General features: G+C 35.1%; 1 protein-coding gene across 1 annotated transcript in view; it reads right to left on the reverse strand.

Annotated features, from left to right (window-relative positions):
- DNAH7 (dynein axonemal heavy chain 7) overlaps positions 1–20,647 on the reverse strand; it is a 235,048-nt gene that overhangs the window by 106,804 nt on the left and 107,597 nt on the right. The window contains 8 exon segments of the mRNA XM_019635602.1: positions 2,018–2,203; positions 5,421–5,601; positions 7,010–7,356; positions 9,721–10,051; positions 13,029–13,258; positions 15,301–16,173; positions 16,694–16,913; positions 18,131–18,257. Of these exon segments, the coding sequence (XP_019491147.1) occupies positions 2,018–2,203; positions 5,421–5,601; positions 7,010–7,356; positions 9,721–10,051; positions 13,029–13,258; positions 15,301–16,173; positions 16,694–16,913; positions 18,131–18,257 (2,495 nt within the window).

Consider the following 20,647-nt stretch of genomic DNA (forward strand, 5'->3'; position numbering starts at 1 on the left):
AGAATGCTGATGTTGCCATTGTAACACACTTAGAATTGAATAGGAAACTCTTGATGGGGTGTAAATTGCCATCTGCCCTGAGCAGAGAGAAATAAGAGAAGATTATGGAGTAGGACCCAGAGAGTGAATTCACAGGAAGGAATAGTGACATTAGACATGCATTAGGAAAAGGAAAAGCTTAGGTTGCTATAATGAAGTTATGAGAGGGCTAAAACTACCTTTAAGCTTTCATGTTGTTAAGATGGGATGGAATCATGTGGCTATGTGAATCAGGGGTGGGGACAGTGGATATAAGTTCACAGAAGGTGCTATGAGCTTTGGTTGTATCTTGAGTATTGTTTTGCTTCTGTTGGTGAATTCCAAGGTCTCAGTTCTGGACCTCAGCGCTCCTGTGAAGCATTTGGGTGGTGGTCTGACTGGCAGCCCCATTCTGGTAGAAGCAGGTGACTGCAGAGTCAGCAAGATATAGTGCCTCAGAACGAGTCTGCCAGAGAGGGTTGGGTTGGCAGGAATGGTACTGGCTGGCATGGCACTAGAAGGCTACCCAGGAGACAGTGCAGACACCCAGGGTTACGTTAGGAACCAACAGGGAAGGGGAAGGGTGGCTGCAACTAAGCCTTCCATTGTTCCAAGTTGACGTAGGAGGGGAGAAAGAGTGCTAAATTAAGAATCTGGGTGATGACAAGCCTCATTCTTGCTCTGTCATTAGCCAATTGTGTGGCTCTGAGCAATTCTTTTCATCTTTATAAGCCTCAGTCTCTGAAATTGTTGAGCAAACAAATCTATTACTAGGTAAATAGTGTTATGGTAAATATTAACTATTTGAACTACAAGGTATTAATGCCATAACCACAGACAGTCATTCAACGATACAAATGAACAGACAAAGCTGAGAAGAATATCAAGGTTGTGTTCCCAGACCAGGGTGATGAGAACCCGAAAGGCTAAAGACAGAGTCACCACCTAGGTGAAGATTTGAAACCATTTTGGTTAAAAACAAACAAACAATGACATAAACCAGAGCAGTGGCCACTAAGAATCAACCCTGCTCAAGAGAAAGCCCTGAAATTAAGTGAGGCTCAGCTGAGGCCGTGTGCAAGCACATGCTTTATAAAATGATAAAGGTGTTATCATTTACTCTCTTCTTGTTTGACACCAGAAGCCATTGCCAAATATCGGGTTGTCAGGAAAGTCATGACGCATTTTTGCATTGAAAAACAGAAAAATATGTCATGACTTTCCCAACGACCCAATATTTTAAACTTCTCTCTTCTGTTTATTCTCATTACCCTCCTTTCCTTTTTCTTTTAGTTCTTTTAAAATTTCTGTATCTCTCCTCCTGTTTACAGGGCCATGTTCTGGGTTGGGTTCTGTTTCAATTTTCCTCAAGACAGCTGAAGAATATGCAGCGTTTTGTTCATGAAGGGACTGAAAAGGGGAAAAAATAGGAAGGGAGAAGAAATAGGGTTAGGAGTTGGGTCAAGAAGACTGAGGCAGAATCTGACAAAGGGGTGGGAGTTCAAAGCAGGAAACTCGACATTTGCTCCCTGAAGAAAAAAGCTGCTTATCAATTGGGTTTTAGGCAAGCTCACCCTTAAGTCCTTCCCTGAAGTTTGTCTCTGAAGTGATATGGAAATGGTCTATTATTGAAACTCAAAGGAATTCGTTGATAAAACACACATATACACACACACACACACACATACACACACACATACATCCTGACGTCTTTATACTTGTTTAAGACCTAAAATTTTATCATTAGGGTCTCCCATTTCACATTATATTTTAAAGTATATCTTTTTGTTTCTAAAACAATTAAAAATTAGAAGAATATTTATATACCACCCTTTGGCTAATTTAGAGAATAAATAAAATACACAACAAGAAATCACTTAAAAACATTTTGTTCCAAATACTTAACAAAACAAACAAACAAATATCTCTAAGATGAATGTTGGCTGTCATGGATGGGAGGGTCAGGAAGAGACCTTAGAAATTGACTAGTATCCCTTACCTGTCTATAGTAAGATGTAAAGGCTCCCAGGTAAGCGATGACTCCTGAGGAAATGAGGATATCACCTGTCAAATTGATGTACAGCATCCCCAGCTCCAGAGCCGTTAGGCTCCATCGCGTTTTCTCGCCCCCAAGGCCGCCAATCAACTGCTCAGCTCGTTCTAGCTTTTTGCTGCACAAGTCAACCTCAAAAACAAAAGTAAACTGTTACCTACATGTACAAGTAGAGTAGGTTTTAAAATTCTGCAAGACTTTACCCTCAGAAATAAATTATTTTAATTACATACTTCTGCTTGGAATTTTTTAAACTGTGTAATTATGAGTACTGGAAAGTTCATAATGTTTTAGAATTTTTTCATATATATTTTAATACAATTTATGAAATTCATAATGGGTATTTTCCTTATAATGTAAAAAATAGCTCTGTTTAAGGAAATGACCTACAATCTGAGACACTGAAAGTTAAGTAAGTAAGCAAATGTAGATGTTTTTCCGGCATTTTATTAATCTAAGTGCATTTTATTTTAAATATCTTACAAACATTTTCTGCTTATTCAACTTATGGTTGATTTAATGATAATTTTAAAGGTTAAATGTTTAAAAGTATTAATAATTTATGCTTACTTACAAAGCACAATTTTCAAGTTGTTAAATTGTGTCAATCTATTCAGACACTTGCAATTAACTTTAAATTAGGACATCAATCAATAGCTGAGAGCCTACTTTGTGCATAAGGCTGTCAACCAAATTTGATTACACGTAATTAAGCAATGTGATTAAAAAAATAAAAAGAGTAATTATGATGGCGGGGAAAAGCCATTTAAACCCATTCCATAGCAATACTCCAGTAAAATACCTGAATTATTTTTATTTAATTTTAAATGATTTAATATCATTATTCTTGGAAGAAGACAAGATTAAATAAAAGTTACCTTAAGGTTCAGAATGAAATTATTTACATAAAAAGAGGAAGTAAATAACTGATGAAAACAGGCATTTGGTTTGTAATAAGAATTTGGCTTATACTTTTTCCCAATATTATTAATATTTATATTAAATAAATGCTTTTAAATTAAAAGGTATAAAATACTGTATCAATCTGTATCAATTTATCTAAAGATAGGTTTAAAAAAGGAACAGGTATCTAATTGGTCATATTTTTCAAATTTTACTAAGTTGATTGTGGTGACATTGGTTAATAAAATCACTGTATTTCCCTATGTATAAGACACTCCCATATATAAGATGCACCTTAATCTTGGAGCCCAAAATTTGAAAAAAATGATTACATAAAGTTATTGAACTCAAGTTTTATTCATCATAAAATTCACACAACTCCTCATCACTGTCAAAACTCCCAACCATTAGCTTGTCCGCATTTGTGTCTGATGATGAATCACTGTCTTCATATATTGCCTCTCATGGCCTTCTTCTGCCATGGCGTTTTCAGTAGGGTTTCTTCTTCCCATAGCCAGTCTCAGATTATTTTCTCTGTTGGAGGAGGACTAAACTTACGTTCAGCAGCACGATTTCCGTTCACTTTTGCAAACTGGATCACTTTTAACTTGAATTCAACACTGTACGAGAATCTTTTCTGAGCCATTTCTGGGCAAAACTTGGCAAAACATAACCTACCGTAATATACCAGTAATAAGTGCGAAACAATGAGCACCAAGACAACAAGCGCGAAAAAGCGGGAAATGCAAGTAAAAAAATCTACAACCGCTGTATAAGATGCACCCAGTTTTTAGACCTCAAATTTTTTGAAAAAGGGTGCGTCTTATACATGGGGTAATATGGTATATAGGTTTCAAGTGTACAATTGTATAATAATACATCATCTGTATATTGCACTGTGTGTTCACCACCCAAGGTAACATTTTTGGTGCTTCCTAAATTTAAACTTTTTCTCTTTTAATTTTCCCTCTTTTATTATCTTCTGTCTTCCTAGTTTCTTTATCCATTATTCTTTCAATGATGTTGAAATGCCGAATCAGGTCTTGGACTATAATAAAGTTGTCATCAGAAACTACTAAGCAAAAATATTTTGCTAAAATTTCTCTTCCAAAAGCACATTTTTAGTACACATATATGCATGTATTCATTATCCATTACCATAATTTTCCAGCATTTGATTATGAAAAATAAGTTAAAATGTCAAACATCCAGCAGAGCTGAGACACGTTCACAGTGAGCAACCACATACTGTTAGTTATATTATTTAAACTAAAACTGATCACTTGGAAATGATGCTCAATAACAGGTCACATTCCTGAAGACTAGCACAATGTCACATATTTGTAAAATGTAGAATTTTTGTACATATTCTACAGAAAAAAGCAGCCTGGGAACCACAGGAAAGAAGCTGGGGTGACCATAGACGAAGTGCTTGACTTCTGTGTTTCAATTCCTACAAAACGGTACAAAAAGATTACCTCCCTCAGAAGGCTGTTATGAGAATACGAGATAATAACACTGCTCTCAGAAAAAGCGTCTCACACATAAGCATCCAATAAATATTGACTTATAAAACAGTTTGACTATTTTACTGAAACATGATTAGACTTCAGCAGTGAGTTTTTGCAAACAGTATCACTATATAAGCTAGAGCATTGTTTTTGGTCTTAAAAACATTTTCAGTGGACACAGTATGGTTCTAGGTATTGAATTCTAATCTCAGTTTAGCCATTAACTCATTTTTTAAAATTTTTACATTTATTTACTTTTCCTTCTAGAAAATTTTTTTTCAGTTACAGTTGACATTTAATATTATTTTATTTTATTTTATTTTATTTTAATTTTTTTTTTAGCTGAGCCATCCTGCCACCTGTTGGCAGCTCAGTGACAGCTCAGCTCAGGCCAGGCATTCAAACCACTGTTGCTCAGAGCTCGCACTCTTGAGTGAGCTCTTAACCAACTGAGCCACTCAGCCGGCCCTTCTAATATTATTTTATATTAATTTCAGGTGTGCCATTAACTCTTATACAACATAAATCAATTAACATTTTGGTTCTCCATTTCCTTGTCTATAACATGAAGATGATTTAAATAATCTAGCTCAATATTCTAGTAATATAAGGTAGAAATGGTTGGCAATTTTTTTTCTTTTGAGGGAAAAATGGCCAGATGATAAATATTTTAGGCTTTGTGGGCCAAGAGGCAAAATCGAGGATATGATCTAGGTACTTTTATCACCATTTAATATGTAACCATTTAAAAATCTCAAAACCGTTACTAGCTTATGGGCCATAAAAATAGGCAATGGTGGATTTGGCCTGTGGCCACAGTTTGCCAACCTCTGACCAGGAAGAAAAGAGAATCGCTGTGCTGTGTACTAATGTGAACGTCAATCATATTTACAATAATTAGGGATTTGCCCATATTTGTCTATATTATTCCATACCTGGTTTTCCAAGTCAGCCTTCTTCTGTTTATTTAGTTCGAGCGTTTCCTGAAGCTTGGCCAACTTGTCCTGAACTTCCTGCAGGGCTGCCTGCTTTTTTCTAAGACCATCCATGGCAATTTTAAGCTCCCCTTCAGCTGCAGCCAGTTTTATCTTTTTGGGAGCTACTATTTTTGCCACTCTGTGAAAAGTAAAATTGGAAAATTAAATATACATTTAATATTCTAGTATAATTTCTATCACTGAATTTGCTTTTCTAATAGCCTTACTTCAATGCAAAAAACATCTTCATGTACAACCTATACTGATTTCTATATTCTCTATTTCACCTAAGAATCAGTCAAACCTGATCCCAGCACGTAAGAAATGACAAAGTAGATACCAAATATGCATAATATTTTCAAATAAGTAAATGTTGTTTTTTACCCCAAATAAAATATTTAATTATTGCCATTGTGAATTTTGGTGATTTTGCAAAAGGAGAATAGCATATTCATGTAAAATATTACTGTGTTTGTGGAAACTAGCCTAATTCGTTAAGGCTTACATCTGATGTGGTGTTTTATCTATGTCATTTTACTTCTGTTTTAAATTTCAGAATATACCCTTAACTAAAACCCAGTTATCTTATAAATATGTATGATGGTAATTAAAGGGACAATGCAGGAAAAAAGATGGATCTAAATTATCTGGAAAAAGGAGTCAGTAATGTTATCTTTCTAAACAAATGATAAAATATTAAATTAAAATATATCTTTAACATGGTATATCATGGTCCAAAAATATAGAGCATGTAACATATATGTACAATGACTCAAATTGTGTATGAATTTGAAAGACATCCTGTAATACTTGCTGTTTGAAGAAATAGCCAATAATTTTTATGCTGTGTACCTGCTGTAAATGGTTCTCATATAATCATCAAAAAAGGCTCTTTGTCTCATAAAGAACATATATCACACCAGTGGTTTCCAAATGTGTCCCAAGGCATGCCCCTGCCCCGTCACGGAATCCATGAGGTTCTCCCTTGCCCACCTAAACACATGTGTGAGGCCCTGTTTTCTTCATATGCGTCATCAAAACAATATATTACAACAGGTTGAATAAATAAGCAGATTTGAAAGTCCAGCTATCATCTATTTAAACACACATTAAAGAGATTTACTGCAATATAAAACACCATCACTCTTTTCAAAAATTTTTTGAAAATGTGGATTTAAAAAAATATATTAAATAAATTATTTATGTTAGCATGTGATGTTTTCATTTCTAGTTTAAAATTAATAATTTCTTTTTCAATTTCTCAGTTTTAATTTCTAATATGGTAGATAAACATAAGTTTTTGTGGTCATCAATTATTTTTAAGAATGTATAGGGCTTCTGAGTCCAAAACGTGTAAATACCACTGTATTATACAATTTAATTGGTATAATCTTGCCTCCAGTAAATATGTAAACACAGAGCAGGTATTAAACATGATTTTCTGAAGTGACTCTCACCTATGTAGCTAGTAAGTTTTAAATTGTCTAACTGACCAAACTTGAAAATAAAACATATCATCAGTTTGTTTTCTTTTTGTCAATACTTACTTATCATATGAATCCATTGCAATGACCCATTTGCACAGCCCTTCAGCTGCTGTGGAAGCATTTCTAATCTTTTCTGGAACGAAATCTGGATTTGGAATATAATTTTTTCTTATGATGCTCATGTAAGCTGGAGGAATGTTGTCTTTGTCATATTCATGAAGTGACTGTAGAAATCGAATGTCACCAAGAAGTCTCTTAGCTGGACCCCAGAAATCCTCTATTTTTTTTCCTGAACCTGTGGGGTCAGGGATTTTGTCAGCTTTGATGCCTTTCAAGATGCATATGGCTTCCATAACAAGCTTGACACCAGCAGGAGGACTCTTCATGGATTTTACCACTGTAATGTCCTTGAAATAACAACATCTAATTATTAAAAAGGAATTGTTTCTTTATGCATTACTTGTAATTGGTTCCTATTTTCATACTAAGCCATAAGATACAGAAACTCACTGTTCATTGGGTAGAAATGGAAACTGATGGAATTGTGTCAAGAAGCACTGAGAAATTTGTTCTCCCAAAATGTTTAAAACAAAAAATTATAATGGGAAGATGCCCTATGTGAGATTACTTATGACATGAAGTCTACTTCAAAAACACATAAAAGTGAGATTTGGCTGTCACGAAGTAAGAGTTTTGTAGTTTCTTAAAAACTATAAAAGATGCAAAATAGAAATTTACAGAAAAATACAGAGAAAAGGTACATATGAGGGTCTTCTATCATCCCATTATATAGTTAACTACTGTAAACATTTTTATTTGTATCTTCTATGTCTTTTTCTATGTATATGTATATACCACAAACCAGTGTATATGCCATATTTTAACCAATGGAATCACAGTACACATAACCTACATGCTGTTTTAAAACCTGTTCTATTTCAATAGCAATATACAGTGAACATCCTTTCATGCAAGTAAACATTTACATCATCGTTTTTGATGGCTACAAAGCCTTTCAACGTATAGATATGAACCAAAATTCTAATACCATATCTGTGCTTTTGTTCTGTTTTTCACTATTACAACTGCCATGTTGAAGTAAAGACTTCATGTCCTTTATTTTTAAAGCTTTTGAAACATAATGACAAGCTACTCTCCAGAATGAATGAGTGTCTGTTTTACCACATACACCCAAAGCAACATTGGTTGGCATTCGGATAGGCAAAAGAAATCTTATTGTAATCTGTTTCTTTAAATACAAGTGAGGTAGGATACATTTTCATATATTTATTGACTATTTGCATTTCTTCTTTTGTGAATTACTTCTTTATATCACTTACCATCTTTACTTAGCTCTATTTTTTTCTTATTGATTTGGAAGAGCTTTTACATATATGCACATTAATCTTTTGTTTGCCATGTAATTCAAATACTTTCCCCCAGTGCTTCTAAACTGTCCATAATGTTTATATCAAACAAAACATGTTGGTTTTTAGGTACTAAAATCTGTAACTGTTAGAAAAACTTTACTAATTATGAATAAAAGAGTATCCAGATTACATATATTACAAACAATATTGCATAGATTTTTTTCTGATTTCTCTCATAGCTAAGAAATATAGGTTCTGGTCCATTCTAAGGTTATAAACATGACCTACATTTTCTACTATTTTATAGTAATATAACTATTTATATTTAAATGTCAACAAGTCTGAAACCTACTTTGGAGTAAGGTATGAAGAAAGGATTTAAGTCTCTCCCCTACCTCACCCTAAAGTTTAGCCAAGATTCTATTCTACCACACTACTTATTTTTTAAAATTATCTTTATCTTTCTTAATTGAAATGTTCCCCTTTCATACCTTAATTTTTAATACCACATTTCATAAAATCTAAGCCATGTTATTATAAAATATAACATTGTAAGCCATATTATTACTTTATGTATCACCAAAAAAAACCAACCAAACAAAAAAACCCATAAAACATCGACAAACTTCGACACATTGCAGTCGGCCCTCTGTATCCACAGGTTCCACATCCACAGATTCAACCAACTGCAGATTGAATATACGAATTTGGAAAAAAATTGTTATGTTGTTGCTGACGTGTACTTTTTAGGTAGACCTACAATGGTTACCTCTGTACTGAACATGAACATACTTTTTTCTTGTCATTATTCCTTAAACAATACAGGATTAATTATTTACAGAGCCTTTACCTTGTACAAGGTATTATAAGTAATCTAGAAATGACAAATTATATAGGAAGACATATATAGCTTGTATGAAAATACTATGGTATTTTATATAAGGGACTTAATAGTCATAGATTTTGATATCTGGGTGGGGTCCTGGAACCCATGCCCCACAGATACCAAGTCACAACTGTACTTTATCACATCTACTATAAGGAGTATCTTAATTACAAAAGAGCCTAAATGTGAAAAGGTGCACCTTAGAATCAAAAAAATATACTTGGGTCTTATGTCCCTGTGGTTTATTGCAGTGCAGCTGTTGAAATAAGAGTTGTTGTAAGGCGGGTTATAACATTTCGGAGCTTTATTTTTTTTTTCAAATTGTCTTAGTCATGCACATGCATTTCTTTTTTTCAGGTGAACTAGGAATCCTTTTGGCTATTTGAAAACTATTTTAATTGCATTAAATGCGAAGACTAATTTGGGGAGACAGAATAGATTGTAGCACACAACGGTAAGTGCTTTCTTGAGCTCTGATGACATGTCCCCTAGTAGGTATGTGGCTGTGCTCTTACCTGCGCAGTGAGAGTATCAAGAGCAGAGAGTGCTGACTCTAATATCGGCAAGGCCCCTGCCAGGTCAGCGTCACATTCGTCTTTAATAGCTTTAGAAGCCATAGCTTGTTCATTTGCTATGGTCTCATCAGCTTTCACTATTTTTTCAGTTTTGGCAACTTCTACAGATTCCCTTTCAATAATCACCATCATTTCATCAACCTCTTTGCTGGCAACTTTTAATTGAGGATGGAGAGCCTCCAACTCAGACTGCATTGAGGCTACTTGAGATGCAGCAGAATCCAATTTATCCAAACCCACTTCATACCTCCTTTTCATTTTCATTACTTCACTGAAAGCAAATGGATAAAACAAGGTTAGTTGTCTGGCTTTGTAGCCTACTTCAAGGAAAAATACTAAGTGTTCTTGAGCTTTTTGAGCTTTTTCAAGGCATAGCTAAAGGAGTGATCTGAAAGGTTTCCACACATATTAACAACTTGCTAAAAAATAAAGATGAACTCTAGAAAATTGGGTTGTGTGCAATTAAGACGAGATGCCATGTCTTGTTCACTTTTGTATCTCTGGTACCTAGCACAATACCAATGCATATATCAGAAATTAAAAAAATAAACACACTAGGTATAAGGCAAGGAGCCTCCTATATCAAAATTAGTGATGTGATTCTAAAATTAGTCAACTTGGGAAGTTTATTCCAACAACATTATTGTTCCTTAAAATCTTATAATCACTTCTTTCAAATAGACTTCAATGCCCAAAACATATTATTATGGATGTTGCCAAAGGCAGCAAACCATTTTAAGATGTATTCAATATCTTGGAATAGGGTTTTTGTTTTATTAAGGCAAAAGTGAAAATAGGATAGAAAATAAAGTTCAATACTTTCTTTTGGGTGCAAAAAGAAAACCTATTTAAAAGTGAGGGCACACTACATTTTTGTCACATGTTGATTCCCTCTGAGCCAACAAAATATTCGACAGTGATGGGAACTGAGGAGACTGGACACCTGATGCCAAATGATAGAATTCAGTTTCAGTTGAAACCTTGTGGAGGAAGCACAGGGAAAATCTCAGTCCTGCCAGCATGAAGCAGTTTCAGCATTTTGGTTCATCCCTTGTGACACTTGGCTAGCTGAACCACTGATTCCCTGACACATGACCAAACTTGCTTCTAAGTTACAGCACAACCTGGCTGTAGAGAGATCTGAAGGCTTTAGCTATTAAGGGAAGAGTAACTACAGGGTGGAAATTCTAGTGGAGGCAAAGGAGACTTAAAAACAACGAGGAACATTTAAATATTAAATAAGAATATATATATATATATATATATATATATATATATATGCCTAGAAAACTATTATTTTCAACCTTTCTATAAGTTTGTATCTCATTTTTATATCTTTCTTCCAGTTAGGACGAACTTAAAATTGTGAGCATACAATCAAACAGAGCCATAAGTGATATCCAAAATTTAATCAGAATCTCTAAGAGTTTTTGACCTCCCTGGATGGGAAAATATGAAGAAAAACAAAAAAAGCAAGATTTCATTAAAGATCATAAAATCAACATGGAAAGACAACTATCTTGAGAGATAAAGAAAGAATAAAATTCAGCCAAGTCATGTAGCAGCAGCCTTGGGTGAGAGTTGTAGATTCACTAGGTAGGTGGAAAAAATACTGATGGTATAATTCCATCACGAGGGTGTGAACCATTGTGAATAGGGAAGTTATGACACCCCAGCTGTGGAAGGCATTACAATAGTCACCATAAATACAGACGAAAAGTCTCCTGCTGGAATCCAGGCAGCATCCTGGCCAATATGAGGAAAGGGACTTTAAAATGCCTGAGATCATGAGTTAGCACAGAAAGATTTAGAATCAACTAAAAATACATGCAAAAATCAAACAGCATTTTTGTGTGAAGAATATTTTTGTGTCAAGAAACTTGTGCAATTTGGTGTTTTAAGTGTTTATTTTTTAATATTTGAAAGAATTTGGTCTGTTAGTTTAACAGATCAGCCTTGTAGCTCATATATAAATCACGTAATAGAATATTATTCATCCACAAGAAAGGAGGATATCCTGCCATTTCCAATAATATAGATGGGCCTTGAGTACATTATGCTAAGTGAAATAAGTTTGATAGAGAAAGACAAGTACTATGTGATATCACCCATTTGTGGAATCTTAAAAACTCAAACCTAAAAAAGTAAAAAGAGTGTATAAGAGTGGTTACCAGGGGGTTGGGTGGGAGGGATAAGAAAGATGGTGTTTAAAGATATCAAATTATAATGAGCAGTAAATAATCCATAGAGATCTAATGCACAATATAATAAATAGAGACAATAAAATTGTACTATAATTATGTAATGTGATAAATATCACTACAATAGCAATATTTCAATATATATAATAAATGTATCAAAGTAACAGGCTGTATTTTGTACACCTTAAACTTACACAATAGTACATTTCAAATTCATTCAATAAAAAGGTATCCCATATAAATTGTATAATTAGGCAATAGGTAGATTTGTGTTTTTAAGTAAAAATCTCATTAAATGTATAGATAATATTCAAACATTTAAAAGAACTTAAGGCTCACTATATGTATAAGTTTAACGTCCATATTTATAAATTATATAAGTACCTAGATGTGTTCAATCTGGTCTTAAAAGGGAAATAAAAGTAATAAATACAATATAAAAATTTGTTTAAAGAAGTTTTGGAATGTGACCAAATGTTAACTGAAGACCCTCTTAAAGGCGATCACTAAAATTTCTAAACTTCTAACTTTCTAGCTTAATGTAAGGCTTTTACATTTTTAATATACATACTGAGTGTTAATTTTTAGAACCAAAGAAATTTTGAAAAAACCTTTTACCTTCAATGACATGAAAAAACTCACATAAGTTTACTGATGTCTATATTGATCTTTTCAAATGAGTTTTATTTGAAGAAGGAAAGTTGGCTAGGCATATTGAATGGATGTCTCTGGTTTTCAGCTTTTTAGTACCTAAAGAGAAGGTTTATCCAATTTATCTAATTACTTATCAAAGAAAAATTACTCTCTAGTGGTGTTTATTCAATATCATTGTCAAAGTACCTTGCAGGCTACCACGGCTTTGAGTGGTACACCTTCATTCCTTCAAGAAATATGATTATGCATTGATAATGTGTTAGGCAATGCAGCTGTACATATACGCTCGTATATACATGGAACAAATCTCTATTACATCATTATGTCATTTTTGTACACACAAATATTTTTAAACTTCTGTAGCTTACTTAAAAATATAAAATTTCATTTTACCTTCTCCTCTTTTCCAACAACAGTTTGAAGGTAGAGATTAATTCAAGATAAGAGGTGGGAGTCACATAATTGTATCTTTGAAGTTCAACATAGAAGGATGTTGATAAATCTATAGTAGAAGTGTGGAAGCTTTTACACATGTCGATACAGCCATCTCGCGTTTCCTCTGACATTTCAATTTCTTCCAAAAAGCGTGAGGCAACTGCCTGAAGTGCATCTTCGGGCCATGACTAAATTTAATATAAACGCTTTAGCACTTGATCAAAGTTACTACTATGAGTCTGTTACTACTGTAGTCCTTTACAATTTATGAATGTTGGAAATGGAGGGGAACACATGAGGGATGGGTTGGGAAAGACACTTTCATGAGAAATTACCCCCAAGTACTTGCATGCTTAGGGCAGGGAGCCAGTAACTAGTGCATATCACTCTATGGTTTGTTCACAGGTTAAGGAAATTGTTCATGAGTATTGCAGGAACTAAAGGAAGAGGAAAGGAACTAAACTTATGGAATGTCTCTTTCTGTGTGCATGCTACTATAATTACCTCACTTAATTCTCCCAATAATTATCTGAGGTAAATGTTATTATCCTTTCCCCTAAATCAAGAATCACATGAACAACTGTCTCCTTGATTTCTCCTATAAGCATCTCAAATTCAACAATTCCAAAATGTGGTTCCTATCTCCCCCCCAGATGGCTGCAGTCTTTCCCAGCTTAGCAAACATCACCACCCACGCAGGTGCTCAAGTCAAAATGCAGGAATCATCCTTGATCCCTTTCCTCTTCCTCAACCCTACATCTATCTCATAAGCAAGTTCTACAGGCACCACCCCTAAAATAGCTTCCAAATCCTTTCACTTCTTTCTGTATCTACAACGAACATCCCAGTTCAACTCTCTGTTATCATCTGCCTGTAATATTCCAACAGTGTCCTTACTGGTCTCCCTGCTTGTGTGCTCCACACAGCTGCCAGAGTGATCTTTTCAAAATATAAATTAGCTCATGTCATATCCCCCAGATTTCAGTGCCTTGAAAACCTCCCTGCAAACTTAAAATAAAATCCACAACCAACTGGTAAATCCCTGCGTGCTTGGGCCCTTCCCACCTTTCTGACCTCAGCTCTACTACCTTCCCCCTCAGTTAGTTCCTCTGGTCTCGTCCCCCGGATTTTCTCTCACCCACTCATTCCTTCTGTGTATCCTCTTGCCTTCACTAGTTTATTCTCTCTGCCCAGATCCTCTCAGCACTGGCACTTTTTGTCTCTCTTGTTTCCTCTTAAAGGCCACCCATTTAGAAAGCCCTTTATTCCCTATAGGCTACCCTGTATGATGGAATTATTTTTTGCTAATTTGTCTGTCTGTAGAAAGTAAGCTCAAGGAGAGCAGAAACCTGTCTATTTCATTTTTCTCTTTATCTCTAGCATTTAGAATAATACCTCCTACAAAGCAAGGGTTCAATACACATGTTTCGCATGAAATAATTAATCTTGGCAGGAAATGGAGGGACACAGGGGTTATGCAGATACCCCAAGGTCAAAATGCTTATGTGTTAGGCCTCACTCACAGGACATCTGCCACAGCCCACAAATTTCCTACTCCACACCCTTGTTTGCTCTGTGCTTCCTGATACTGAAGTTTACTACAAGAAGTATCACTCTGACTTTCTTTCTTTTGACTTCCTGTTAGGTTTGGCTAAAGAAAAAGATTAGAGGGTGGAGTGAGAGAGAGGTAAGGGTATTTATACCCTCTCTTCTTGCTAGCAGGAGCTGAGTTCTAGGTTTCAGGTTCCTGTTCCCATCAGGCAGTCCAAATTCCACAGCACCAAGCTCCAGCTCCAGTAACACTCCTTCCTCTCTATACTCTTTTCTATCCAGCTGTAGGAACAACTTCCTGCTATGCTCCACCACTGCTTGATCACTCCACCACCCCCTCTCAGTTCCCCTAATCTGGCCTACACCTCCATGAACAGTCTTTTCACTCATCTTTCCTCAGTGAAGCCTTCCAGTGTGTTCTCTCTTTCCTGTCAGGACCCCGACTGATACACAAATTTATCCTAAAACTTCCAATACATTGAAGTTAATGACTGTATACACTGGTAATAAAATGTTTTTCTTGAATTGTAATTTCATGAACTACATTAATGATTGACCAGAAAATTCTGCTAAAACTACATTGGGGAGGCGGGGGGGAGAGTCTATAAAATAAGTCATGATGATAATGGAGATTCAATATTTCTAAAAGTCTGTCTATCTAAAATTAACATGGCAATACCTGAAACCAGTCAATGGTACAGCAGTTAACAAGAGCAGGGAATTTTCTAAGACGAATCCGAAATGCATCTCCAATGGGACTCATGGCGAGGACAACATGCAGTTGGTTGCGGCAGCGATCGATAAACATGTTGAAAAGGGCGATAGGGCTTCCATCTGTTTGCTTGGTTTTATCCCGTTGGCGATCTAACTGACGCATTTTATCACATATCTCCTGCTTCTCATCTAATGCAAAGAGATTTGGAACCTCCCCGGCATTTAGCAGATTGTTGACATCTTCTAGAAATGACTCCTTCTTAATCTGAGTATCTGTAAACAGGAACACACCATTCAACTCACCTTCAGCACATTTCCTTAATATCATTTTTAAGTCTTCATGCCACTCAGTGTTACCATAGCCCTTGGAGAGTTCGACCTGGAAAACGGAGTAATCGGCCATATGGGCAGCTAATCGAGTGACAGACTGCCTTCCACTCCCTCCAACACCAACCAGAAGAGCATGGCTGCGAGGCTGTTTCAGGATCCTGGAAATCCTGCTGATGTGTTCTATGGCAAATTGGAATAAGACAAGGTTCATGGGTTTTTTGCTCATATTGTTATATTCTTCAAGGTGAGCTTCCACTAAAACCCGAAGATTATCCACATCTGCAACTTCTCTGTAGTTGGTATCCTCTCTCTTGAGATCGTGGAAGTCACAAAACAATAAGCTGCGTAGGTCATCTTCTTCTACCACTCCGTCATTATTAAGATCCAAACTTTGAAAAAGTTTGTGAAAGTTTTCATTCATATAATTTGCTAAAATTTCTTGAATGTGGTTGATAAGCCAACTTCTGTCTGTATTATCCAGAAGGCGATCATAATACACTCTAAGGACCTGAATAATAATTAAAAAGCAGCTTTAGAACGGAGTCTTCTATTTTTTTCTTTTTTTTTTTTAGTTTTATTTCCTTGCTAATCTCAAGTAATATAAAAAAATACTCTCAGGAAATTTTTATGGGTTTTATTGAAAACATATCCAACAATTAGGACTAACTCATAATCATGTTTATTGTAAATATTCATTTTGGTCATATATATATTTGAAATAATGCCCAGCTGCATTCAGTTATCAATAAATAAAGGTAATTTTGTGGGACTAAAGCAGGCTGCGGAGATGCAAAGAGTATTAAGGACCAGAGAAGGTGAGTGACTGTCTTTCCTGGTCTCTCACATATAGATAGATCTGGGCATTGGTATTTACGGTTTCTAATTGCTTTGCAGTGGTCTTTTCTTTTTCCAAGCCAGGTAACATTTTGAAAATTATTGCTAAATCCATATATTATTTTTCTCAAAGCACATTTTCTAGAAAAAGAGGGAAAGTCTTAGATGGATAAATAAATAACACAGAAATTTACCTCATGAACCCAAAGTCGTTTAATCACTTCTTTGGTTTCTGCTGTTTCTGGTCTTGACAAACACACACCCTGAATAACACGGGAGAAATCACGGAGGTTGAACAAGTAATGAGATTTCGCTGGAGTAGGCAAGAGGTTCTTCATTGCTTCTTTATACAGATTCATTGTACCATTTACAATTTGTGTGGTCAAATCTAGAAAATCATCTGGAAATTTATAACTTAAAAAATTTTTAAATAGAAAGAAAGAAAAACATTAGCAAATATAGAATTATGGTACATAAATATTTAGCATGACTAGCATAAAATTTTTAACCTGACTAAATCAGTTGATTTAGTTGACAGAATTACCAGTTCTTGTTATAATAAGAGAAGTTTTACTTTTTTTAAAGTTACTTCCCATTCATTAATTTATTTTATGTTCAAAGGAACTCCAGGAATAAGCAGAACCAATTTAATGGACTTTACTTAAGTAAGTAAACAGGATAGTCAAACAAGGAACACAGATTATATAACTCAAACCCAACATCCATTAGACAAATGAGTCCTAACATTTTTCACTCCCTGGCATACTCATTTTCATATAGACAGAATGCCTGAAGAATACTCGTGAAATGGGTATTTTCAGAGAAGGGGAAGGAAGAAAATAAAAATATAGAAAAAATAAGGAAAAGAAAAAAGAGAGTTAAAAAGAAAGTTAAATAGTGAGCCAGGATTAGAAAAAAAGGGGAGGGGGTGAAAAAGGGCATGATTGTGGTAGAAAGAATACGGGGGAAGAATATCCATTTGGAAAAATTGTCTATCTTTAACCTCTGCCTTGACCTAGCCAGCTGTCCTCTAAAATCACTGGATAGGGCATGGAATGACAATTGCCTAAGAATGGACATCAGGGAATGGAGACGTGCACTGCTTAGGTCCACTTGGCTTCCTGACCTCCATACATCTTGTGGAGAAGCACTGAGTGTCCAAACCTAGGGAGCAACACTTCCCAGAGGACAGGCTCCAAGGCTGGGAACTTCTACACTCAAACGTGTACCTGGACAGCCCTGAGGAACCCAAGAATTCTCTTAGAGGGTATCAAAGTCACAGGACAAACCTGGCATATCTGTCCAACATTAATTGCACCACATGGTGAAAATTCAAAACACTGATAATTCCAACATGACTATATTATACAGCAGAACACAAAATTTGTATAGAATTTTAGGCAAAAATCAAGACTTGAGACAAAAAAGGAAAAAGAGAAACTCTGGCTCCTTTGTGCTATGCCTGATACCTACATATGGGAGCAGCAGAGGGGAGCAATGTTACCTGTTATCTTTTCCCTTGTCTAGGGATGCTTTCATGAAAAATTTTGAGAAGCACTACTTATAGTGACATGTTTTCCAAAGAGTTTATTCCTGTTAATGTAAAAACAAACACACCTTAAATTACTTACCAGATTTTTAAATGCCAGGTTAAGATTCTAGAGAAGATTGTAAACATGGATTTATCACTAAACTCATTGATTGTTATAACATTGAAATGTCGCATGTATCGAGGAGTTACTGGATTTCGACCACCACCTATATATTAAAAAAGGACAACTCTTAGCAATGTTATTACTCTATACTAGAGTATTTTCTTTAATATTTTACAGTATAAAATAACTTGAAAGATGGACAAATTCATGGCACATTGAGAAGTTAAAAATAATCAGTTGTTTGGATAACCCTGACCTCAAAAAAGTTTTTCCTTCAAGCTCAAGTTTTTGTTTTTCTGGTTGAATTATCTAAATGAGTTCAACTACTGTATCTTGCTGTGTATAATGTGCACTTTTCTGCCCAAATTTGTGAGGGAAAATTAAGGATGCACATTATATATGGGTAGTACTAATTCGGTAACTTTATAAATGTTTTTAAATCTTTTATTTATGCTTATGAGTTAAAAGTGTAACTCTAGAAATCAATAATGATATCCGTATGCAAAATAATACCCTGGAATATGATAATCGGTTTTGTTGAACTTATGATGAACTTGCAACAGCGAAGAGTTCTTGGCCTTCTATGATGCATAAATATCGTAAATTTGTTACCGGTACATAAAATTTCTTGTACCATAACATGTTAAAAAAATAAATACTAAAATTCCTTTATAAACAAATAACAAGTACTTAAATGTAAACAATAAAAATTTGAATTAAAAAATTAAAATGAAAGATTTTTTTTCCCTGAAAGTTTGGGGCAAAAACGTGGGTGTGCATTATACACGGGAGTGCATTACACACGGCAAAATATGGTAATCAGATATATCTTGGGTCAGGTCTATGTTACCAAAGGAAATTCTACCAGATAGAAAGAGCCATTAGCCACCTTCTCCATGGCTCATAGACCAAAACAGTAAACTATGAAATTCTCATTACAATAAAATATTAAGATACAATGTTATACAATAGTAATATAAGGTAGACCTGACTGACCAATCTTTAGGGTCCTTCCCACATGTTTGAAAATCAGCACAACCTTGGCATACAGCCCAATTATTTTCCTACATCTTGAAACGAATTTCCCTAAGATTGGTCTATGTGGCTGATGTGGCCACTTCACTGGCTGCTTGCATTTTTAAAAATCTGGGAATGATCTCATTTTCATGAAATAATGATTACATTTTCAAAGATCTGAGGCTTTAATAACTGACTTAGAATATAACACATCATTTTACAAAATTTTGTAAAAATTTTGTTTTATCAAAATATGATTGATATTATCACCTTTAAATATATAAACAAATTGCAATTGTTATCATGAAACCTTTGGTAAATAACTGATTTTATAAGTGGACAATATCCCTAATATATATTTTGCATAAAAATATACATGTTCATATTTTATGTTTGTTTAAAATCTGGTAAATCTGAATTTTATTTTATCACTGAATCATACGGTACATATTCTGAAACCATGAATAATCTGCGAAAGCATATAACTAGTAGTCTATAGACTGAAACAGTTATGTATGTCTCTGTATTGAGAAGCTCATAATGAACATTGATTTACCTGGCAAGTTTAAGGAGAAGGTGAAAGGGTTGCAGAAGGAAAGGTGAGAGATCATATGCCCCAGCTCTGTCTTCAACCTTTCCTCCCAGAAAACATTCAGATGGTAGTTTTAGAAAATAGGGCCCAAGAGGGAAAGATACATCATGGATTCAGCCTATTCTTCTGTCTAGTTTCTGAAAAGTCAGGGAAAGTGGATATATAGTACAAATGACTGCCTTGTGGTGGTGGGAGACAGGCAATGTAGAACTGAAGTCTAAGACTAGGGGATAGATAGAGACAGAGACAGAGATAGAGATAGGGAACATTCAAGCATTCAAAGTGGCCCAGGGAGTGTGCTGAGAACAATTATTGACTCGGAAAACTGTCTGCATTACAAGTCAGATAAAGGTGAGGGGTTCACAGGCAAATATGCGAGATTCCTGGAAGAAACAGTGCATCGAGAGATGGAATTAAAAAAATATATATAGAATGCCAGCCTGAGTTCAGGAAAAGAATAAAGATGTCCAGTTAGTTGACGCTAGCCATTTTATATACTCCAGCATAAAAAATTTCCCCTACATAGAGATCCATTTGATTTTAAAATTTTTTCTTGGAAAATATAAGGGGTTTTTAAGAATTAATTCTTTCCCACTTAAATTCCTCTCAACAGCCTGTCTAAATTCACACACTCACTAGAATAGGACCAGATTTGGGTAGAGGAGAGGTGATCTCTGAAACAGGGATGTTTCATACAGTTGAAACTTTAAGGAATGAAACGGAACTGAGCTGCCTAGGGGGTTCTGAGATCTCAGAATGGAGGGACAGAAAATGGGAAGCAAAGCCCTAGAAAGTGGGAGAAATGGGATTTGGAAGAGATGGTAGAAGAATGGCTCCAACGAAAGCAACCCACTTTGCAGTGTTGACCGCTGTGGTACACTCTC

Source organism: Hipposideros armiger, unplaced genomic scaffold (genome assembly GCF_001890085.2).
Source record: "Hipposideros armiger isolate ML-2016 unplaced genomic scaffold, ASM189008v1 scaffold_23, whole genome shotgun sequence".
Taxonomy (NCBI): Eukaryota; Metazoa; Chordata; class Mammalia; order Chiroptera; family Hipposideridae; genus Hipposideros; species Hipposideros armiger.